Genomic DNA, 25,624 nt, shown 5'->3' with positions numbered 1-25,624 from the left:
AAGGAGCTCACAGTCTACCTGAGGCAGCTAGTATTACGGGATGTGCCAAGGACCAGGACAGATCTAAGTATAAGGTGCTAGAAAAGAGGGGTTCCCAACACTCCCCTGGCTTTAATTACCACCTATATACTAATGACCCAAATCCATGCTTTCAGAGCAGAGGTCCTCAAACCTATGTGCTCAGCTGTCACTTGGCTGTCCCACAGCCCCTTAACCCCACAAGTCCTTCCAATCTCCCATTTGCACCTTTATGTTTCCCTGTTCGTTATCAGTATCCTGGATCCTCCTCTCCACTCCCTTCACATACACTCCCTCATGCGGTCTCCATCCTATCCTCCTCCTATCACTCACACCTCTTTATTCTCCATCCAATGGCCACAGGAATGGTGTACAGGAACATAAAAAGATTTTCAAAATCAAGTCATTGAGGAAATCAAATCCATGAGACCCATCTACTTAGCTCATCGAGTACCCGAAGTTAAGAAGACTGACCATGACAAGTGTTTGGTGAGGATATGGTGGAGGAACTGAAACTCTAATGGACTGCTGGTGGGAATATTAAATATAAAATGGTACACCACTTTGTGCAACAGTTCCTTAAAATGTTGACATACATCTGCCACTTTATTCAGCCATTACACTCCTAGATAATTACCCAAGAGAAAACTGCTAAGCTGTAAACAACCCCAAAGTTCATCGAGTATATAAACAAATTGTGCTAATACACACAATGGAAACCTACTTAGTATTAAAAGGAAGGAATTATTGGGGCGCCTGGGTGGCTCAGTCGTTGAGCGTCTGCCTTCGGCTCGGGTCATGGTCCCAGGGTCCTGGGATCGAGCCCCACATCGGGCTCCCTGCTCTGCGGGAAGCCTGCTTCTCCCTCTCCCACTCCCCCTGCTTGTGTTCCCTCTCTCGCTGTGTCTCTCTCTGTCGAATAAATAAATAAAATCTTTAAAAAAAAAAAAAAAGGAAGGAATTATTGATACATATAATACAGATGAGTCTCAAACTAATTGTGCCAGAGTGAAAGAACGAAGACCAAAACCAAAGTATGTATTGTAGGATTCCATTCATATAAGACTCTAGAAAATGCAAATGGTGTACCGTGACAAAAAGTTCCTTGGGGAGTAGGCGGGGTGTAGGGAGGGTTGGGAGGTAGGGACTGCAAAGAGGCCTGAACCAACTTCTGGGGATGAGGGATGGGTTCACCATCCTCGATGTGGTCAGGGTTTCACACATGTATACTTGCATTAAAACTTAGCAAATGGCACACTTTCATTATGTCCATTTACTGCATGTTTAGTTAAGCTGTTAAAAAGTAATTAAAATATAATAAAAGCAATCTAAAGAATTACTTCAATTTATTCCTAGATGAGGGTTCCATAGATTTGCAAATTTTAAAGCAGGCAGCTGAACAGCACATTTAAGCTTTTAGGGTGGAAACAGAGTATTGTTTCCTATCAGAAATTGGATGTATATGAGGATACTGATTCAATGGCTGTTAGCTTGATGTACTCTTGGCAAATGTTTCATGAATGATAAACTCTCTCTCAGCCTAGGTTTTACTTCTTTTTTTTCTTTCCTTTGGTTTTTCCTTTATCATTTAGCAATGGAAATGGGTAGGAGAATAAGGATGGCTTAATTAAATGTCACAATTCATATGGATACCATACCAGGGTCTTCAATACTTGGCTAGCTGGTACTTCATAGGTTTTTAGACTTATAAGGGAGCCCTCATTTTATAGACTAGCAGTCTCAGGAGCAAGATGAAATTAAATGGCTTTCCCAAGGCCACGCAGCTAGAATTTGGTGACCTTTTAAAAAAATTCATTTACTGCTCAATTAAAGAAAAAAAACAAAAAACAAAAAAATGCACGTGCACAAGAAAGAGAGCTACATAGATTTGGGGCAGAATATATTAACTGCACCCTAGCCAGAGGAGGGCACAGATTTACTTACTTCCAATTCACTACAGATTCTATAGCACCTTCCTCTGACCAATCCACCTGTCTTGCCATTCTCCTGTTTACTGACCAGAGCACAGGAGTACAGCTAAAGAACTAAGAGAGTGGTTGTCAGTCTTCACTGTATAATAAAACCAAGAATACCCAGACCCTACCCCCAGAGTTCATCCAAATGGTTTGGGGTAGGTCAGTGTTCTCAAACTTGAGCGAGCATCAGAACCACCTGGAGGGCTTCTTAAAACAGGTTATTGGGCCCCATCGCCAGAGTTTCTGATTTGGGGATGGTACTCAATGACCTGCATTTCTAACCAATCCCTAGGTAACACGGGTGCTGCTAGTCTGTGAACCACACTTGAGAACCACTGGAGGTAGGGCAATTTTTAAGAAGTTCTCCATGATGGTAATATACAGCCGCTGGAAAGCACTGGTCTAACACAGTCACCCTCAACCTCCTTTAGAATTACCTAGGGAATTAAAAACAACAAAACACTGATGCCTGAATCGCTACCTCGAGAGATTTTTAAATTGATCTGTGTTGCAGCATGAACCTCAGATTTCTTAAGCATTATATGATTTAAAAGACATACTCCTGATGATTCTAACGTACAGCCAAGACTGAGAGTCACTGAAAACTTTCTGCCTCAATCCCTATTACCATAATACCTAAAATTTCCCCAGAGTTGGATACTTAACACCATGCATTAGAAATTCCTTTCTAACTTGTTTGTGAACAGTGATTTATTTCCACTTTGATGTTTTAATAATGTTAACACTTATTGAATTGTAAGAATGTAGTAAGCCTGGTGATGCTTTGCCTCTTTTTGTTGTGTTTTGCTTACCAGTTATGCTTTAAATAATTTTTCCTCAAAGAGAAACGCTGTATTTTCTATGCACACTGACTTCTACCTTGTGGTTATTGATGTAAGAAAAGATGTTAGGGTTCAAAGCCGACGGCCAGGAAAGAATTCTTGAGACGTGTTTGGTGCAAAAAGGTGGTTTTATTAAAGCACAGGGACAGAACCCGTGGTCAGAAAGAGCTGTACTGGGGTCATGAGGAGTGGCCCATTATATACTTTCAAGTTGGGAGGGGGTTAGGGATAGCATAAGTCTCTAAGGAATTTTGGAAGCAAGGTTTCCAGGCCCTTGAGGGGGCTAGCTATTGTTGAGAAAAGGTCATTTATTATGTTTAGTAAAAACTCAGTCATGAGGGGTGCCTGGGTGGCTCAGTCGGTTAGGTGTCTGCCTTCGGCTTGGGTCATGATCCCGGGGTCCTGGGATTGAGCCCCGCATCAGGCTCCTTGCTTGGTGGGGAGCCTGCTTCTCCCTCTCACTGCCACTAACCCTGCTTGTGCTGTCAAATGGATAAATAAAATCTTAAAAAAAAAAACCTCAGTCATGAGACCCTTCAGATGTATATCAGTGGGTCATTTGCTTGGGGGATGATTGCCAACATGTATCTTGGGGGGGTAGAGATAAAGGAAGTTTCCAAAGGAATTTTTATATGTTAAAGTAGACATACAGGGTCCTGGAGGTTGGGCTAAGATTGCCTTTTGCCCTTAGCAAAGAATTAACATCGAGGCAGCTGAGTCCCTAGAGGAAGGTCACTCTGCCTATTTCAAGGACTGGTCAATGGGTTGTAGATAGTACGGAAATTCAATAATTTTTCTTTTGCCTTTGTTTCCCACATCAGTTATCACTTTATTCTGTTTCTACTGGTTAGAAGCCTATGATACATTAAGTGAGGAAAAAAAAGAAATTGGGGATGGAGGATATCTTTTAAAAATTCTCCTGATCTTCTTAAACATGTTATATTTGTACTTCAGTCTCTGAATCTTGGCTGGGTTCTCTCTAAATGAACAAAGATTCAGTATTTCCAAGAGGAAAATTCCAATACTACGTATGATTCCATCCTAAGGCAGCTGACTTTTGCTCGTGGTTAATGCACTTTATTTCTAACTAAAAAAAAAAACAACCAAAAAACAGAACCACTAATTTTTCCGAAGAAGTAGCTTCTTTTGGAATTATAATACCCTTAATAGCGATGATATAAGTTGTTTCAGGTAAAGGGATTTTAATTGAGGAGATTTCAAAGTATCTATTCAATTCTTTTTGCCTGTATCACAGCTCTGGTTAATGGTTCTTTTCCAGGCGCTATGCTGACTCTCCACAAGATGGCACTGTTGTGTATGGCTACACGACCCTGCTGGCGCCCACTGATCCTTCAGAATATTAACAATGTGTCCTACAGTTTTAGTTCCTGAAATACCATTCGTTTCAAGCCTCCTGAGATTGGAGAGCCATCAGGAGTTAGGTCTTCAACTGTTAGACCTGCGGCCTTGCCAGGTGTTTAATAAATAGTACTTCCTCAATGCTGACCAGGAAGGAGAATGCTCCTAGCTCACGCCACGGGAAGGCTGTAGCTCAAACAACTCTCAGAAGTGAGGCTGGCAAGTACCATGCACTGTCTTCCTTGGCCATCTAAGATTTCTCAGTACTCCTTTTTTTTTTTCCTTACTCTCCTACCGGTTTTGACAAGAACACAGTTCTCTCTAAAGAGGCCTAATGGCCCATCTCCTCAGCCACCCATTTTCCTTCTGAGTATGACTAAAGGGGCTACTCTGATCCTACCATAAAATACGAAATCAATTACAACAAAAACATGACTGTGGGAGGCATTAATCAATAAAATGTAATGCACGCATATTTTAGGATTATGTTGCCAGAAAAACATGGCTGGACAATTATTCATTCAAGGCTGATCAGCCTAGGATGGGAAAGGACCTTCTTGGGGAAAGTGGTGGGTGAGAAAGCTCTATGGTGAGGTCAGAGGGCACTTCACCTCTCTGTGCTTCTGTTTCCGCTCCCTCAAACCAGGTGGTACTGAGCCGTCTCTGGGGGCCCTCCTTGCTCCCACACAGCCTGTGTCCTATAGTAATTTTCTTCCTATTAGGGCTTATAAACACTTAAGGGCCAAGCAGGGAATTCTATACATTTGCTTCAAAGGGAATGAAAGAAAAGGATTTTAAACAATTGTAAAATGCTAGGATTTTCTTAAATTTTGTTTTTATTGGTATATTTATGGAATATCAACATTCCTCTGTCTTAGCTACTGCTTCAGTTTTCATAGACCATTAACTTTCCAAAGCAATTTGAACTCCCCTTATATATTCTTTATAATGTAGTATGAAGCCAGATTGGTAACATTTTTGTTTTTAGGCACAGAATGGAATTATTAAGTTACACAGGTTAGCTTACAATGTTAGTTTTTCAGAAGCCTGTTTCATATTATAGACTGCTACAAAACAAAGGTGAAGTTGTTGTGAAACCACCGTATTGGATCTGGACAACGTAGATTCGACCTAGTCGCCAGTCCTGGAAATTGTCTAGTGTCACTAGGATAGCCACTAACCACCCGAGTCCACATAATTGAAAGAGACTAGCTCAGTTAGGTCCATGTCCTTGGGCTACATGGACCCTCACCCAATGACAGCATGCGAAATGAACTCTGTGACACCAAGATGAGAACCAACAATTCAGAAATCATAAAAAGCATACCATAAACCAAAATCATTACCTGTTAAACAGCTTAGTTCCGAGCTGGGCTTTGGTTATTGAAATAATTTAAAGGAACTAATAAATACACAATCCACACCTGCTTATAATCATAAAGGGAGTTTCAAAAACCCAATTTCAACACAAAGAGCTCATTTATCTATGCCTTCTCCCCAAACAACAATACCCAAACACTGTGAAGCAAGAGAGTCAGTTATCTATTTACCTATTGGTGACCAACAACAGAACTTTAGTGCTTTCAAGAGTCAGGCCAGTTTTATCCTTATTTTAAACGGCTAAACCAAGACTTCTGTGATCAGAAGGAACAATCTGCTGCAAGGGTCTGCCCAAATTCCAAGCACCTGCTTTCTCTGGTCTGGAGGCAGATGGTACATCATAAAAATAAAAGTCATAGGGAAAACGTACAGAAAGATATTCCCTTTAAAACCCTTAAGGAGGTTCTCTTTCCTAAAACCTAATACTATAAATATACATGATTATGTTAATAGCTTAGCTTAGAATTTGGGAACTTGAGGCAGGAGCATTAAAAAGTTTCCTTCGCCTGGTTCATATGCATGTGGTCACACAGTTCCACAGAATGGGAAAACGGCCTTTACTTTCGCTTACTGGCACCTCAACAGGACAGTTTATTTCTGGAATTCTAACAAGTATCCCCCACAGCAGCAGCTGTTGTCCTCTCCAATACTTCCACTAACTGCATCGCTGTTAAGTTCTTTTCCAGTAACTAAGACACTACTCGGTGGGTGTTTGAGTCAGCTCAGGCTGCTGTAACGAAATATCACAAACTAGGCGGCTTTAACCCCGGGAAATTATTTCTCACGGTTCTGGAGGCTGGGAAGTCAAAGACCGAGGCGCTGGCCAATTCAGCTCCCCCGTGAGCGTTCTCTTTCTGGTTCGCAGCTACTTTATCGCCGTGGCCTCACCATGCGGACAGAAAGCGAGCTCCGCGTCTTCCCGCGCTTGTGAGAACACTAATTCCATCGTGGAGACCCCACCCTCATGATTTCACCTAAACCTGATTACCTCCCAAAGGCCCCACCTCCAACTAGCATCACATGGGGATTAGGACTTCAACAGAGGAATTTTCGAGGGACACAATCATTCAGTCCATAACAATAGGATCACTTCATTTAGAACTTTAGGACTTGTACAGATGACCTAGGTGGTAATAAATGTGCTTTCCCACAATAATTATGTAGGATGGTGCTTCTCAAACTAAGTGCATCAGAATCCCCTGCAGCTAATTAAAACACAGGTTTCTTGGCCTGAGTCCCAGAGATTCTGACTTAGCAGGTCTGGGGTGAGATCTGAGAATTTGCATTTCTTTTTTTTTTTTTTAAGATTTTATTTATTTATTTGACAGAGAGAGACACAGCGAGAGAGGGAACACAAGCAGGGGGAGTGGGAGAGGGAGAAGCAGGCTTCCCGCCGAGCAGGGAGCCCGATGTGGGGCTAGATCCCAGGACCCTGGGATCATGACCTGAGCCGAAGGCAGATGCTTAACGACTGAGCCACCCAGGTGCTCCAGAATTTGCATTTCTCACAAGCTCCCAGGTGATGCTGATGCTCTGTCTGAGGCCCACACTTTGGGAACTACTAATGTAGGGATTCCCTTTGGACTGTTAATATCAGTTATCATATTTGTATTGGCTTCTCAGTAAATACCCATTTTCTGCTGAACACATTTGAAATGTTGCACTTACATATAAAAGTGCCTAATAAGCAGATGGATAGATCTGCTGAGGGGAGGCTGCTTTATGCTGTGAGCACCCAGGGAGAGAAAATTAATGCTGTATGTTTGATGAGCTAACGTGTGACTTCACAAATCACCAGGATTGATAAGAATGTCTACTGACATCTTCTCCTTAGTAATTTTTATCCCAGAATTTAGATTTAGTCTTTAAAGTTGCTGGATTCTGCTATCCTACATCTACAAGCACACTGCAATAGTTTGAACTGATACCTAATTTTGACAAAAGCTCAATACAAAGCACCTGAGCAATGCTTAGTATTTATGTTCAACTCATTTGTCCTATAATCACACTTGGTTAAATTTTAAAGCATGGCTCTGTCACAAAACAGCCTCATAATTTTAAGAATTACTTCAAGAACACTTTGGAATATAAACATACCTTGTTGAGCTTTATAAAATATTCCAGTCCGGCTTCCAAAGGATTTGTATCACAGTTCATCTAAAAGGGAAGCACACATTTTTTAAAAAGACTTTATTTTCAAGTAATCTCTACACCCAACATGGGGCAAGAACTCACAACCCCAAGATCCAGAGTCACGTGTTCTACTAACTGAGCCAGCCAGATGCCCCTGGACACATTTTAAATCTTAGATGAGTGAAAATCATTTCAGTAACATCACCTTCATATGTTCTTTTTTTTAGGGAAGAGAAACACTTTTGGATTTTGAACATAGATTCTGAAAGGAAAGTTCTAGACTGGTCTTTAAAGTAATTTTTAAATCTAAAATTGAAATGTAGCCCGTCAGGAAGTATTATCATTGGAACAGCATATTAGACCCTAAAATTCAGTTTGTTCCCATGGCTCTTTTACTAATAAATATCTGAGGGATACCATGACATGCTGATCCTCCCCAAAATAAGACTCTAATACGTTCTTATATAATAGTGTTACATAGTTAGGTCTTGAAAAGTTATTAGGTAATTTACTTATCTTACAATTAGCCAGGAATCAGGACAAGTGAAGGAGAAAGCAGATGGTAGGAAAATGGCTTCGACAGAGTTCAAGAAAGAGAAAAGGAAACAGAGATTGAATCTCAGCCTTTTCATATATGGTTGAGTAATTACAATATACTTTAAGTTGAAGCTAAAGCCACTCTTTGGGACTAGATCTGAAGTTACTGGATTTTGTTTGTTTTATTACTGTTCCCTTTTGCACCAAGAGAACTGGTTGAAACTCCATAAAAAGTAGCCAAACTTTTTTTAAAAAGACAACATAGCACTCATATAAACCAGATAAGTAGTATAAACTTGTTTTATATGATACAAAATTTGGTCTCTCATACTTCCTAATCAATTTGAGCAACTCCAAACTTATTTTTTTTATCTGCTCAAAGTTTCAGAATTTCTCTAGGAAAAAAATGAGAACAAAGCACAGAAGATTGCTGTGACACCACTAGAGGGCGTGCCGGCACTGCTGGGAAATCAGAGGGACGTGGGAGGAAGAAGCGCTTTTCGGAGTCAGGCTTAGGGAGAGCAAGGAGGAGAAAATGGAAGGCAGGAGGGTGGAGAAATGGCTAACTCCCAAAGGCTGCATCTGCTGCTTCCTTCCTTGAGGAGTGTGGGGATAGAGCTGTCCTCTGTTTCTCTCCCTGCGGCAGCCCCATCGAAGGCCCTCGCTGTAGGCTGAGAATCCCCTAATAGAGCGCCTCTCCTACAAAAAAAATGGCAACTTGCGCCAAAGCCCTGGTTCTTTCAGGGGCTCCTGGAAGCTCCCTCTGCACCTAGAAGCCCACTTGCTTCTGCCCACAGTCTGGATGTCCCAAGGGCCTTGTCTATGCTTTCAAACCCACCTTGCCCTCCAATTAAATTCATTACATGCTAGGAATTTTATCTAATATCTCTGATAACTTTGTAGGAGAAAGAGAATCTTCATTTTCGGAGCGTCTGGGTGGCGAAGTCGGTTAAGCATCTGCCTTCGGCTCATGTCATGATCTCAGGGTCCTGGGATCATGTCCAGCATCAGGCTCCCTGCTCAGTGAGGAATCTGCTTCTCCCTCTCCCTCAGCCCCTCCTCACCCCCCACTTGTGTTCTCTTTTTCTCTCTCAAATAAAGAAATAAAATCTTTAAAAAAAAAAAAAGATAATCTTCATTTTATAGAAAAGTAAACAGAGGCTCTGGAGGGTTAAGTCCATGTAGCTAATATGTGATGGAGGATAAATTCAAACCCAAGAGACCCCACTCTGAAGTATATCCTTTACTACTATCCTTTATGTCACTTGTCAGGCCTCAAACTCAAAGAAACAACTTCTAAGGAAATATGAAAAAATGACGGGGTCCAGAGATAGCATGCCAATGGAGATAATACAGAGCAGAGTTTGAACCAGAGTTTGGCCACTTCTGTGTAATCTGGACCAAGTTTACTGTTTCTCAATGCGATTGTGTATAGAACAGGGATAATTTAGATAACCCCAACTCCAAACCCCTTGCCTAAGAAGCACCAATAATAACTTCTTCAGGGAGAGCTGAAAGTAAAATAAATCATGCCTATGAAAATGGTGTGAAACTCTCCACACAGAAACCCTTAGTTCCCGTTTTCAGTGGTGGAAGCAAGCTGGACCAACATATCCTAGATCACCAACTCTCTTCCTCAGAAAGACACCTTTCGGTGTGATTTCCCCGAAAGGTACATAAGAAGAAAGTGAGGGTGGGCAAGGCGACAGAGGAAGAAGAAGAATTTGAAAAGCGCCCCTCCTGTGTTGTGGGGTAAGCAGGCCCCCAGAGCCGCAGCTCCACACACAGTCAGAGATGGATGTCCAGGGCTCTCTGCCAAGCGGGAGGAATTAAAGCAGAATAAACAGTGTATCATAATTCCACCGAACTTTCAACTGGGAGGAAATGAAGGAGAAAAACATCTTCCCTTAATTAAATAAAGTTATCTAATAACACATCATTTCTGACATAACAGTCAGCCGATGTTAATGCAGTTAAAACTCGCCCTTACACAAAAGTCGGACACAATAAACAAAATTGTAATGAAGATGCTGGCGTTTCAAACCTCTGACCCCCAGGCTCTGAAAGCTTTCTCCAGTCTTAATGCATTCATGGCGTATGTTCCGAAATTATCGATTCCCTCCTCCTGGCCTGCATTCATGATAATGTCATAAAGAGCTGCAGAATCTTCTCGTCTGTGGTACAGCTCCCAACCCAGCTCACCTGAAACAAACCCACAAGTACCATACTAGAGTAAGAGCAATGGTCACTTGGGCTAACGCGCATTAGCTAAAACACATAAATAAATGCAGAGAGTCCACTTATATAATATAGACATGGTTGAGTTTTAAAAGACCAGTTCACAAAAAAGTTGCAAAGGAGCTTGCCATACCACAGATGCATTCATGCCCCATCCTGTCTCCCACACACAGAGCGATATCTAGGACACATCTTCTCATGACACAGAAAGATGTTAATATAGGAATTAATCTGGACCCTTGACCTCAGCTTCATGATATTAAGTGAGTAATTAGCATGGCATAGTTTATCATGATAAGGAATTTGAGGTTTAGAAACCTCAACCCCTGGGGCGCCTGAGTGGCTCAGTCGGTTAAGCGGCCAACTCTTATTTTCAGCTCAGGTCATGATCTCCAGGTCCTGGGATTGAGCCCCGGGTCAGCGGGGAGTGGGGAGTCTGCTTGTGGATTCTCTCTCCCTCTCCCTCTGCCCCTCCCCCTGCTCCTGCTCTCTCGCTTTCTCTCTCAAATGAACAAATAAATCTTTATTTAAATTAAGAAAGAAAGAAAGAAAGAAACCTCAACCCCCAACTCCTTGCCCCAAAATCACAAGGCTTAAAAATATAGGCACTGACAATTATTCAAATGGTCTTCACTGTGGGACAGCCATTAACTCTAATGCCCCCCACACCCCTTTTCTTCCCCACTCGGTCCTTTTAGTCACCATGAGAGCTGTGGGCAAAAACCAAAGGAAATGAAACCCAACCCAAATAGTCTTGTTTATTTTTTATTCTGCTTATGTTTTATGCTAGTCACCATTTTGCGAAGGTCAGGTGAAAGAAGGATGGGAAAAGTGGACAGTGGAAGCCCAGAGAAGAACTATAGCCTTCATACTTTATGTATGTTCTCCTTGTTCGCCAATGTTGAGGGCTGATGGTGATGTGTTTTTCCAGGACACCACCAGAACATGAGTAACATGTAATTGAATGAATGCCTGGGCACCAAGTACTCTTTTTTTTTTTTTTAAGATTTTATTTATTTGACAGAGAGAGACACAGCAAGAGAGGGAACACAAGCAGGGGGAGTGAGAGAGGGAGAAGCAGGCTTCCCACCGAGCAGGGAGCCCGATGCAGGGCTCGACCCCAGGACCCTGGGATCATGACCTGAGCTAAAGGCAGACACTTAACGACTGAGCCACCCAGGCGCCCCCACCAAGTACTCTAGAATGAAAGAACACGGAGGGCTAGAGGAAGTTGGAAGTGAGCCCACAGCACCAATGGGGAACTGAAGAGCATTCATTCATTTCCATTTCAAACACATACTATGCACAAAGTTAGGTGCTATAAGAAGACTTCCCTAAAAGAGCCTTAATGGTAATACTTGAAGAGAGGTGCCTGATACATTTAAGAAGGTCTCTATGAGAGATTCTATCTATGGAAGACCATCTTTTTTCTTTTTTAAGATTTTAAAAATTTACTTATTTGACAGAGAGAGAGAGCGCACGCACAAGCAGACGCTTAACCTACTGAGCCCCCCAGGCACCTCTATGGGAGACCATCTTGAATGTTCCTAGAAAGAGTCAGCTGACCTGAACATGCTGTCCTCCCTTCCAACTATTCTAACAGCTATCCTCTTCCAACTTTTTTATCTACCCTTCCAAATAATAAGAAGCCATGGGATTGGAACAACAATTGGAAATCTGGGAAATGACTCTCCCAGACTAGGAGTGAATAGACAGAATTATTGTAAGAGTTGGACAGGAGAAATCTTCCTCCATAGTTAGACTGACGAAAGTCAGTGTATTCGTGTGTATGTGTGTGTGTGTGTGTGTGCGTGCACACACAGGTGTACATGCATGTGCTCATGTTCATTTGGGCTAGCTTCTTTTAAATTTTAGAGACCTTCTCTTAAATTTTAGAAAATTGTTTTCCAATTCTTACCAGTATAAGATATCCTAATAGCAGTGACAGGAATGTTTGAAACCTTTAAAGACTTGGTTTGAAGAAACTTGAAAGCTTCATCACTAAGATCTTCAGTGGTCAGTTTCTGAAGAACCTTTCTTGCATGGGGCCCTGCAATACCAAGGACTCCAAGTTCATCGGTTATGTTTTTAATTTCAACATCATATCCACCGTTGACTGCCTCTTCTTCAATCCATCTGCATTGGAGTCATAAACATTGTGTTAAATCTTCCTTGAATAATGCATGTTGGTGACATATTAATTCTCTGAAGACATGCTCTGTGTCTAGAATTACCAGGAAGTCCCCAGAGTGTCATTTCGTATAATAACCTAATTATTTAAGTTGAGGAAACTGAGTCCCAGAGATGTTAAGTGATTCTCTTTAAACCACCCACTTATAAATTTGGGGATAATTTTTCACAGTAGAGAAGGATCCTTCAATTTAAATCTGCCACATAATTCTTTTACATAGTGACAGCCCTATTGCATTTAAACTAATGATTCAATCTTTGAAAATTAATTTAAACCCAAATTTTCTCTAATACCTATACATGGGAGGCACGTTTGTGCTGCTAAAGGTTAATAATGTGCCTGCCACCAGACACATAATTGCTTTGATGATCAAAAGGAAACAATAAAAACTCTAAAGACTAGTTTCAATTTCTAAGTCTTGATGAGTTATTGGAACCTAGTTTTAGGGTTTGTTTATAATTTATTGAGAGTCCCTGGAGCTACATAAAATGATCATCTGAGTTTACACAAAGCTAAGCTACTAAGATACATCTTGGATTGGAGGGTATAATTTGCATCATTTTACAATCATAGTGAGAATCTCAGAGTAAGACATTTATTAAACAACAGGATTCGAAATATTTTTGGAATATTAAAGACTACAGATTTGATAGTAGACTAAATCATAGACCAAAGACTCATGTGAAGGATTGACCTGGCAAGTCAACGATTTAAATCTAGCTTTGGGCCAGAGAGCACAAAGCATGAAGAAGGAGGAAGATAACCCAGGGAGGCAGCTTACTGAAGTGGACTGAACATGGGCATCAGAAACAAAAGGAGTGGCTTACGCAAGTTACTCTAACTCAAACTTCAGTTTTCTCACATGAAAATGGGAATAATATAGACCTTGCAGATATATCTATTAAGAGAATTAATTGAGATAATGTCTAAAAAGAGTTCGGACACATTGATGATGTCTAATCATTGGGAGTTAATATTTTTAGAACCAGCAAACCCTATGGATGGATTACCTTTGAGGGATGTGGGGACAGGGTCCCTCACTTCAAATAATTTCCTATAAAAGACATGAAATTTATTTGAAACAATAAGGTTTAAGATTAAAGTTGTACTTTAATTGGTAAAAGAAAAGCGCACTGCAAGATTGAGTCAGTATATAATCCATATAAAATTTTCTTATTAGGTGCATACTTACCTAAGATCGTGAAGTTCGGATCCAGAACCAGTTATTAGTAAAAACTCCCCAGGAGTTTGGTGAGAAACAGTCAACTCAGCATACACTCGACCTTTTGGTGTCAACATGTGACTTATATTTGTAAAACCCACCTACACAAAAGAATTAAAAATTACCTCAGGATGCAATTAAAATCTTATGTATCCTTTTAACACAACATGGAAATAAAAATGCAAGTGTCAACAATGAAAAACATTTGAATCTTACCATTTATATCAATTGTGTGAACTATCTTTAAACCTAGACCCAAGATTAATTTTGAAGTTCTTAGTTTCAATGATAATTATAACTATTTGTCATAAAAATTACACTTGAGTCAACTCTGCAGTTCCCTATTGACACAATTTAGCAAAGTCATAAGGTCCTTGGATGATAATTTGTTCAACAAAATTTAAATTAGAAAATTAGCTAGAATATTCATGGTTGGTTGAAGAGCTCCGGCATTCATAGAGAAATCATTAGGTGGACTAAAATAACATACCAATTAAAAAAAAATATGAGAGGACAGAGAATTAAGCAGACCAGAATCCTGAACCTTGTACCCGTATAAGGTTATTTACCTTTGGAATGACATTTGCAAAGAGATGGTCCAACAGTCGAACAGAGTCTTGGCCTTTGATGTTAAACTTGCCAAATGGTGACAGGTCAATAACCCCTACTTTTTGCATAACCTGTTTATACTCAGATCCTACAGGCTCAAACCAGTTTGTGCGGCAAAAACTGGGCCTGAAACACAATGTTTGTCATAAAACAGCTGTCATTCATTTTCAAAAAAATTACAGAATATTTATTAAACACTGTTAATCTAGAAAATCCCATTTGGGAAAAAAAGTACAACCCAAAGTTCTGTTCTGTTAATCATACACATATGGTAGAAACTGATTCTTTAAAGGTACTCTTCTATTCCTTTGACCCATTTTGTAGTGAACGACATAGTATTAATTAACTAGAAATTAAGTTAGGACATGTGGGCTCTCAGATCTGGAAGAAAGCATAGAAGTCTACCAGTCCTGAGTTTTTTGATCTTGGTTGCATATTAGAATCACCTGGGGAGCATGTAAAAAATATCACATTTTTTTGGACCTAATTAAATCAGAATATAATGGGGTAGAGCGATCTTGTCCAGTGCTTCTCAAACACTGATGCAATTACAAATCACTTGCACTTGTTAAAATGCAGATTCTAATGCAGCAGGTCTGGGATGAGGCCCTACACTCTGCATTCTAACAGGTGATGCTCATGCTGTTGGTCCATACCCAGAATAAGCAAGGACTTGGTCCAACATCTTCATTTTTCAGAGAAAAGGCATAAGGTGTTTTCCAAGGCTTTTGTCTTAGTAAATGACGGAGCTTGGCCAGGAACAAAAGTCTACTGACTCATTCAGGGACCTTTCTACTTGATAAAGTTGACTTCTAATGTGGTATTTTAACCACAGAACACACAACTGTCTGCTAAATGAGTTTTCAGTTGTTTAATTATTAAAATAATAGAAGAAACAGGTCAGATCCAAAGAGCAAAGGTGAAGAACAGATCGGGCATTTACCTGAGTCATTTAGGAAAAACCAAACCAGTATTTTGCCCCCAGATATTCTAGACTAACTGTCTACTGAGCCCAAATTCATTAATCAACAACTGGGCCTCTACTATCCTTTATACCATTTAGATCTGGTCTTAAAGTAGACATCAAAACCTGCTTAAATATGCAAAATGACAAGTCCAAAAAAGAGAGAGTGAGAGATAACAATTTCTACATTTGCTATTTGTTTTCTCTTGGTTTATGGATTCTTATGAGAAAAAATATATAATCACTATTAATCCCAAATGACAACAATGATGTGTAATCCAAGTACAACGATGGCAACAGCTTTAGAGGAATTCAGAGAATTGTTTAGTGGGATGCTTTATGCTTTAGCTTGATGTCAAATGCTAAGTAAATGATCTTTCCTCTTAATTTATCAATGGTACATATAATTTACATGACTCACTGCACACACACTAGAAAGCTGTCGCTATGAGCTCTTCCTTGATCAACAGAAAATCCATATTGCCATACTATTTCCATTAGATGGGATTTGACCAGGCATCCTAAACCAGGACACATCTTTAGGGGCCAACTGAAGCCAGGTGGGGATGTAGAGGGGATGGGGAAGGTTCCTCTGAGCTCCTGGAAAATGCCAAGTGGAGGCATTACCTGAGCTGGCTGTAGAACTCTGGAGGCCACAGGGGTCCTAGATGTGAGCCAATGTCACATGGGATAGACTAATGCCTCCACCACCAGAAAATAAGTTTTGTAGGAAAAGGCTCAATGCTCTTTGGAATGGGGTGAAGTGACTTGGGGCGGGGACAGCATTTCTCTTATGCCCCTCCATTCCATCTCCAAAATTTCATTCTACATTCGGAGCCACAGGCAGGTTATGTCATTCACTTACCTGTACTGAGTGTCCTGGCCCGGTTTGTAGAACCAGTGTGGCTGCTCCCAGCCTGCATGGAACCCCATGGAACACTTAGACTCCAGGGTTTTATAAAGCCCACTGACTCGCTGAGTCGGCCTCCCGGCGAATCGTTCTTCTTTAGGATAACCAACTGAAAAAGGAAAACTAGTACCTAAATAGCACATAACCAAAACTATAAACAATTTTGAAGGCACTCAAAAAATAGAAAACACAGTTCTTAACATCCCGAAGCATATATGTATATGAAACTTATGTAAAAGATGGTAACTACACTTCTTGTGGTGACCATTTCACAATGTATACAAATGTCAAATCGCTATGTTGTATGCCTGAAACTAACATAATATCGTAGGTCAACTACACTGCAATTTAAAAAATAATGTAAAAGGGCACCTGGGTGGCTCAGTCAGCCAAGCAACTGACTCTTGGTTTTGGCTCAGGTCATGATCTCAGGGTCCTGAGATGGAGCCCCAAGTCAAACTCTGGGCTTTGCGCAGAGTCTGCTTGGGACTCTCTCTCCCTCTCCCTTTCCCCCTCCCTCTGGCTTGCTCGCTCGCTCTCTCAAATAAATAAATAAATCTTTTTAAAAATTTATGTAAAAAAAACCAAATTGTCATTTATATAACAATCCAAGGATAAAGTAAAAGTAGATTTAGAACTTAAAATCGCTGATGCACTCTACACATTAAATATACACGTTCATATAGATTCCTTGTTGTGTCTTAAAGGCATAGTGCTTATTAGAATCCCTAAGTACTCCTACCACAATGCACAGAATAGCAAGCAACTAGAATCAGAGGCACTGCAAGTCAATTCTGTACACACTTTGTAGACAATAGTAAATTTGCACTTTACCAATATTGTTGAATCCATATGACTCTCTTGCTTTGGCCTCAGTGTATTGAGTTGTTGTCCATTTGCCATAGCGATTGGGATCCAATTCTATCAGATCAAATGGAGGTTCTCCGTGCAGGATCCAGTCACTGAGATATTTCCCTACCCCGCCAGCATGGATTATGCCATATCTTTCAAAATACAGAGATAAATACACTGTTACTAACATATGTAGTTTTCAAATAATGAAACATGTCCAACTATTTTACAGGTCCTCCAAGTTGGAGTGTTCTGTGCTATTTAGAACATTCGACAACATAATGTAGTTTTTTTCCTCAAAAAAGAAAAAATACATGTTTAGGCATCCAGATTAAAGGGACCTGACTTGATAGCTAGTTTGTTTCCATAGTTTCAAGAGATGCACACCTGCAAAATAGCCTACAGCTCTTAGCTAGGAAAGAGGCTCACTTTAGGAAAATGGAGGAAAGGAAACAAAGAGGAAGGCTTAGTTGTTATCTTCTCAGACCCCTGGAGCTAGGATTATCTTGAGTGATAGGAAGCTTGCAGGAGAAACTGTACACTGCCCAGGGGCACATGCATCTCTTCTCAGACTCAATTTAGTTCAGGCCCGCTTAGGCGATGACCTCTGTGCAGGGACCTGGAACCTTGATCTCAGAAGCATTCAGAGCAAGAGGCACTTGTGGGGAGGAGAGGGAAAGGACCACTCTCCCTTGTATTTTGCAACGAATGGGTCACTTGGTGGCAAGGGTAGGCTTGTTTTCTATTTCTATATGATGATGCTTTAAAACTAAGAACATGACTGTGGCAGATAATTGGATCTGAGATGAAGGAATCACAGTTTTACACTGGCTGCATGCAGTTCTACCCACTCACTCTAGTAATGAAGGACTTTCCTGTAGGTTTATCTGTGGTTTAGGTCAAGAGAAGCATCTGAGTAATTGGATGAGCAGAAAGTCATGGGCGGATGACCAAGAAAAGGAGCTACATGAGCAGACCTCAAAATACCAGAAATTCCAGTATCCCAAATGGATTCTAACAGCCAGAATCACTCTGAGAGCTTGGGAGAACCTTAGCAAAGACTATAAATGTTAACTAACTTTCCCCACAAGATACCAGTTTGGCTATTTTATAAAAATGAATGACTGGAGCGCCTGGGTGGCTCAGACGGTTAAGTGTCTGCCTTTGGCTCAGGTCATGATCCCGGGGTCCTGGGATCCAGCCCCACACTGGGCTCCTTACTTGATGGGCAGCCTGCTTCTCCCTCTCCACCACTTGTGCTCTCTCATGCTTTCTCTCTCTCAAATAAATAAAATCTTTAAAAAAAAAAAAAGAATGACTAAAGTTGTTATGAGGATATTTCTCAAGTAGAGTAAGACGGCAATAATTTATACTTCTCTGAATCATTTAAAAAAGTGACATGGGTCATCCAAATCACCCATAAACAATTTCACTAAGTTTCAAGAAGGCAATAAAAATGATTAAATATATGCTTAGAATTCACTCATCCAGTGGTGTTGCTTGGGGGGCACCCATACTTGCATTTTGTATTCTTCATATGTAATAATATTGTCAAAGACAAACTATTTCATTGCGTATTGTAAACACTTTTTCACAGCCCCCCCCCCCCCAAATTCACTCATCCAGGTCCATGTATGATATACAAAAGCCGTCATTTTTGAGAGCTAGAGATGCTGTTATAAGACCTGAAATTGTGTAAAGTTTTATTGACATTTATTGAACACTTGCTCTTTGCCAGGTATTGTTTCCATCTAACATGTACTGTTAGATGCTGATTTATTCTTTAATAATTTTATTTCACCAATGGGAAAACCAGCCCCTACATAGGGGTTAAATAGGGTCACACATTAATGAAGAGCAGATTCAGGACCCAGACTCAGTCATCTGACCCCAGGGTACACTCCTTATTACTGGACTTTACTTCTTCACTGGTTCTCAATTTTTTTTTCAGCCAAGACACACGTGACAGACAGTATTCACATTCTTGACAGACTCTTTGGGCAAAGCCGGGGCTGTGCTGTGTTTCCTTTGGTCTCACTGCCACACCATTATGTTCTTTCCCTTTGAACAATGTATATGAGCTAATAAACGGGGCAGAGCGCTGTTCATTGGGGATAATCCTGAATCAAGTCTAATTTATTTTCTAAAGGTAAATCCTTTGCAAACTTCAGCTCTCTACCCATTAACAAGTTATATGTAAAATGCCACACAACTGAGTATTCTGAAACATCTATTGAGAGCCCCTGGCTTAGGAGCTAAACGTAAGCATGGAGCAAGAGAGAATTCATTGACATGGCATTGAAAAGCACAGAGCAGGCAAGCAATACATGGTGGCTGTTGGGTCCTTGTATAACCAACAACAGAGTATGCCTGTGCCCAGTTGATAAGATTTTCATAAGGAACTAACGTCTGATGGGGAAGTGGAAGGGAACTAGATGAGGAAAGGAGAGTTGGGTTCTTCTGATGCTGGCATTAATCTGCACAGCCCATTTCTTCTAAATGGCCCAGCTCCTGTGCTTTTTGAGTGTTTGTGTCTGCTTTGTATGACAGCTCTGTTACACTGTCAGATGTTACGTCTTATAGCACTCTCCCCTCCTCTAATTTGCTGTTTATAATCTGTTCTAAGCCAAGAAAACTAGATTCATTTCAATACAATCCATTCAACATTTTGGGGGCATGGTGTCAGTCACCTAGAAGCAGAAAACCTTGTTAGAATTGTGACAAAACTGGGGCGCCTGGGTGGCTCAGTTGGTTAAGCAGCTGCCTTCGGCTCAGGTCATGATCCTGGAGTCCCGGGATTGAGTCCCACATCAGGCTCCCTGCTCAGCAGGGAGTCTGTTCTCCCTCTGACCCTCCCCCCTCTCATGCTCTCTCTCTCTATCTCATTCTCTCTCTCAAATAAATAAATAAAGTATTTAAAAAAAAAAAAGAATTGTGACAAAACAAAAGTAAAACAGCCTTGACTGAGGATAATCTGTGAGTAAGGTAAAAGAACACTGGCATTTATGTAGACTGTTTGCAAATTCCCCAAATTCTCTGGAATGGTTGTACCAGAATAACAGACAACATTGAAATGCAGATCCCTGGATCTGCATAAAATCTTTTGGGATCCCTGGTTTTCTGATTCAACACGACTTCATGGGTTCTCCTGACAAATAGGAATTTCACAGATAGGATGTAAAGGAGGATGAAACACATTCAAGTGACTAATCACAAGGCTGAGATTCTTTTTTAACATGTCCATAGGATGATTCTGCTGCTCAACCAGGTATGAAAACCACTGGCCTCCAGAAACAGGGAATGATCACAGATGTAAGCCAGGAGGGGCAGCCAATGTGAGCATTCCATATTACATAAAAAAAAATCTTAGCAATCTCAACTTTTAGATAACAAGAAGTCCTTTTTGGTTCAGACCAAATCTGTCAAAGAGAGGAAGGTACTTTGCCCGTCCCCAGCCTGTCATCTTCCCTATCCAACTCCCAATGTCTACAATCTGGGAAAATTACCCAGAACAATCAGAGTAAGAATGCAACATCAGCCCCATGCAATTAGATACAATTTCTAGATAATCAGTAACTGGTGTCCTAAAGAAAGCAACTTCCTAATTTCCTTGGCGAGTAGTAATAGATGCTCCATTAAAGTACAAATATAATAAGGCTAGGGATACTGTCTGCTTGTTCAGAGCATGGCTCATGGCCAATGATCCACAAATAGTTGTTGACTAAATCAAAAATTCTATGACTGAGTCAATTGCAGAATCAAAAATAATAAAGATTTAGGAATAAATTTAGCAAAAGAAGTATAAAACTTATACTCTGGAAACTATAAATCATTGTTGAAAGAAAATTTAAAAGACCTAAATAAATGGAAAGGCAACCCATGTCCATGAATTGGACTTAATATTGTTATGGCAATACTCTCCAAGTTGATCTACAGATTCAATGCAGTACCTATCAAAATCCTAGGTGGCTTCTTTGCAAAAATTGACAAACTGATCCTAAAAATTTTATGAAAATTTAAGGGACCCAAAATAGCCAAAACAATCTTGAAAAACAACAAAGATTTACACTTCCTAATTTCAGAACTTACTACAAAGCTACAGTCATCAAAACAGTGTGGTACTGGCATGAAGATAGACCTATAGATCAATGGAATAGAATTGGGAGTCCAGAAATAAACCCATACATAAATGTGAATTGACTTTTGACAAGGATGTCATGGTATAATAAAAAATAAATATTTGGTCTTTGTCCCCATTTCCTGGCACAGAACTCCTAATAACCTCTGGAATTCATAGTCTTTTGTATGCTAATGAGATGGCTCAAGGTGGGGTGAGAGGTACTTGGGGCGTTAAATAGCTTCAGGATAGGGGCTGGTCACAAGAAGTTCAATCATCAAAAAAAAGGTCAATCATCAATGGTCAATGATTTAATCAATTATTCCTATGTAATGAAACCTCCATAAAAAACCCTAAAGGACAGAGTTCAAAGAGCCTTCAGGTTGGTGAGCTTATTGATGTGCTACAAATATGGTGTGCCAGAGAAGGCATGAAAACTGCCCCTCCCCCTCATACCTCACCCCGTGTATCTCTTCCATTTGGCTGTTACTGAGTTGTATCCTTTATAACAAATGGGTAAAAGAAAGTATTTTCCTGATTTCTGTGAGTCATTCTAGTGAGTTATCAAACCTGAAAAGGGGGTTGTAGGAACTCCCACATTTATAGTCAGTCAGTCAGAAGTACAGGTGATCCCTGGAACTTGCAATTGGTGTCTGAAGTGGAGACAGTTTTGTCCTTAACCAGTGGGATCTGCACTAACTCTGGAAGTTAGCATCAGAATTGAATTGAATTGTTGGATACTCAGTTGCTGTAGGAGAATTAGAAAATTGGATGTGGGTGTCAGAAGTAGTGTCAGAAAAAAAGATTTCACAGAAGCCAATGCGATTCAATGAGGAAAGAACAGTCTTTTCAATAAATGATGTGGGGATAACTGGCTATGCACACAAGAATGCAGTTGGACCTCTACTTCACACCACATATAAAAATTAACTCAAAATTGATCAAAGATTTAAATGTAGGAGTTAAAACTATAAAACTCTTAGAAGAAAACATAGGTATGAATCTTTATGAACTTGGATTATAAAATGGTTTCTTATATATGACACCAGAACTACATGCTAAAAAAGAAAAAATACACATTCTAGACTTCATCAATATTCAAAACTTTCATGCTTCAGTGGACACCATCAAGAAAGTGAAAAGACAACCCAAAGAATGAGAAAAAATTTGCAAATCATGTATCTGATAAAGGTCTTGTATCTAGAATACATAAAGAACTCCTACAACTTAATAATAAAAAGACAAATAATTTTTTTAAAGATTTAGTTATTTATTTGAGAAAGACAGCATATGTGTGTGGGGGGGGCAAGCAGAGGGAGAGGGAGAGAGAGTCTTAAGCAGACTCCACACTGACCACAGAGCCCCATGCAGGCTCGATCTCACGACCCTGAGATCACAACCCCCCAAAACCAAGAGCCAGATGCTTAACAGACTGTGCCATCCAGGAGCCCTGACAAATAATCATTTTTTTTGAATGGGCAAAGGATATGAATAGGCATTCCTCCAAAGAAGATATTCAAGTAATGTACACGAGAAACACTCCTACATGCACATACCTGCATATGCACACTGCAGCTGATTACCTAAACCCTCAGTTACTTTATGCCCTCCAGCCCTGTATCTCCATCTGGTTTTCTCCCTCTAGATGTCACACAGATGTAAACTTAACACTTCAAACCCAAACTCTCAAAAATGAAACTCACTATTTTTCTGGTTTTCTCTCCCCATGGCCCCAGCATCCAACCAGGGGTCAAGTTAGATAGTTTGCCATCATTTGTTATCTTTTTCTCGTCCTCAAGACCTAATGCAATCAGTCATCAAGTCTAAGTAAGTTTATCTCTTATCTTTCAGTACCCCCTGCTGCTCCCTCGGTTCAGACCACAGCTTCTCTACTGTATTGGCAGGACAGCACCCCCACCAGCCCTGTGCCTCTGGACAGACCTCACTGCCTTGTCTTCAGCTGTAGCCCAGTGCCTACCAAGAGACCTGGCACGGAGCTGGCAATCATTAAATATTAGTTGAATAAATGGCCAAATAAAATGGGGAAGAAAAATAGAATATTAGAAGCTCTGATATGATGGTAAAGTGGGCTTGACATTAATATTCATTAAATTAATGGGACAAATATTAAAGATGAAACATCAACTGGGTATGGAATCATAAATAGTAAGCAACCTGAAGAATCATAAAGAAACAAATTATGTTGGACAAACATGAATTATGGTAAAAAATGCATCAGATACGTTATTCATTTGATATTTTGAATTATGTTTGTCACATTGTGTTAGAAAAACATCCTTGTGAAATTGGGGTAAATTGACCAACCTGAACATATACAGCATGAAAAGACACATGAATAATGGAAATGGCAGGAAATATGCAAAGAGAAGTTTCCAGGAAATCATTACCCTTCTGTGTGATAAGCTTTAAAACCTATGCAAGTGATTAAACCATTAATAATCCACAGTAAGGATTTTAAAATTGAAATATTTTATTCTTCGGGGTGCTGGGTGGCTCAGTCGGTTAAGCATCTGCCTTTGGCTCAGGTCACGATCTCAGGGTCTTGGGATCAAGTCCCACATTGGGCTCCCTGCTCAAAGGTGAGTCTGCTTCTCCTTCTCCCTCTGCCCTTCCCCCATTTGTGCTCTCTCTCTCTCAAATAAATAAATAAAATCTTTAAAAAAAAAAAGAAATATTTTATTCTTCACATCTCAATGGTCATGAAAGGAAGAAAACTCTCTGCCCCTCCTCTATTTTCCATCTTGGCCTGAGATTATGAGACAAGACTTATCTAAAAGACTTGACTCCAGGGGCGCCTGGGTGGCTCAGTCGGTTAAGCGACTGCCTTCAGCTCAGGTCATGATCCTGGAGTCCCTGGATCGAGTCCCGCATCGGGCTCCCTGCTCAGCAGGGAGTCTGCTTCTCCCTCTGACCCTCCCCCCTCTCATGTGCTCTCTCTCTCTCATTCTCTCTCTCTCAAATAAATAAATAAAATCTTTAAAAAAATAAAATAAAATAAAATAAAATACTTGACTCCATTAAAAAAAGAAAAAAAAACTTAACTCTGTAATAAATGTTGAATTAAATGGAGATATTAAAAAAATAAATAAAAAATAAATAAATGGAGATACTCACCCAAAGCCTATAGCCACCCAGTAGTTTCTGACTCCCTGATGGGGCCCCACCATAGGCAGAATGTCAGGAGAATAGGTGATAGGGCCATTGACGATATTGATGATGTCAGCCTTTTTCAAGACTGGAACCATTTCCATGGCAGCTTCAACATGTTCCATGATTCGGTCAAGATCAGACTCAAAGAGCTCCTTTCCAAACCCTGCATAGACATACCATTGTGGTCAGGATGCTTCAGCTGCCCTGACATGTACTCTGAAGTGACTTAAATCTGAAATTTAAAGGTGGTCTGTAGGAAGGTACTTCCTTTTTTTTTTTTTTTTTTTAAGTCTAAACTTCATATTCACTATCAACAGATAGGTACCCATCACATTACTGAGAACAATAATGTTATTTTTGTTGAAACAATAAAATCATGAAAGTTAACCTTTTTCATTAGTAATAAATTCAAATCTAGGTATATTAATAGTTTTCAACATTTAATTCAATCATAATTTAAAAAACAACAACAACAATTATTGGTTTGTCAAGACAGAGCTTTTATCCTTCACCATAAAAGTCTATTCTATCTTCCCAGGTAAGGGCAAATGGAAGCTTACAAAGTCATGTCAGGACACAGGGGATAAACAGAAAAGTACTCCAGGATCTAGGATAATGGATTCCAGATGGCTTTCAGCTCTCAGCAGAGAAGGAAGGGTATGGAGGCCTCCTTCTTCAAGCCTGCTCCCCCAGGTATCTGAGGGCTAGAATTTCGAGAAAAGAGTCAGGGTCTTGGAACACAATCTTTTTCTCAGTCCTCAAAGGTACTGTGACTGAAGGCAGGGCCACAGAAGAGCTTCTGAAAGAACTTCTCCTCCAGTACTGGGAGCTTTCCCACACAGCAGGCAGCCAGCTCCTGTTCTCCTGTGAACTGCGTGCTGGGTTGGTTGCATGGAGGCCCGCAGACCACTAGGCTTGGACCAGGACATGCATGCACCCAGGGCTAGCTCTCCCTTCAACTGCAATTATTTAAATATTTGTTCAACATTTATTTGGAAGAGAGGCTGCCAGCCTGAGGGAAGAGCAGAAAGAAAGGCTCTCAGGTGGCGATCAGCCCTCCCTCTGAGATCGGGAGTTATTCCACACAGGCCCAAATGTGCAGAGC

At 40.4% G+C, this 25,624-nt stretch overlaps 1 protein-coding gene across 9 annotated transcripts in view; it reads right to left on the bottom strand.

The window, feature by feature from the left end:
• The window catches only part of DMGDH (dimethylglycine dehydrogenase), a 130,464-nt gene that overhangs the window by 22,713 nt on the left and 82,127 nt on the right, over positions 1 to 25,624 (bottom strand). For all 9 annotated transcript variants that reach the window (XM_078067144.1, XM_078067147.1, XM_078067150.1 and 6 more), the window contains 8 exons: positions 24,484 to 24,682; positions 17,214 to 17,383; positions 16,335 to 16,488; positions 14,466 to 14,631; positions 13,867 to 13,997; positions 12,402 to 12,619; positions 10,290 to 10,447; positions 7,673 to 7,732 (listed from right to left, as the gene is read on the bottom strand). In XM_078067144.1, coding sequence (XP_077923270.1) covers positions 7,673 to 7,732; positions 10,290 to 10,447; positions 12,402 to 12,619; positions 13,867 to 13,997; positions 14,466 to 14,631; positions 16,335 to 16,488; positions 17,214 to 17,383; positions 24,484 to 24,682 — 1,256 coding nt within the window. The remainder of the gene's footprint in view (positions 1 to 7,672; positions 7,733 to 10,289; positions 10,448 to 12,401; positions 12,620 to 13,866; positions 13,998 to 14,465; positions 14,632 to 16,334; positions 16,489 to 17,213; positions 17,384 to 24,483; positions 24,683 to 25,624) is intronic.

Source organism: Halichoerus grypus, chromosome 2 (genome assembly GCF_964656455.1).
Source record: "Halichoerus grypus chromosome 2, mHalGry1.hap1.1, whole genome shotgun sequence".
In the NCBI taxonomy this organism is placed as follows: domain Eukaryota; kingdom Metazoa; phylum Chordata; class Mammalia; order Carnivora; family Phocidae; genus Halichoerus; species Halichoerus grypus.
This window is presented reverse-complemented; position numbering and strand designations above follow the sequence as displayed.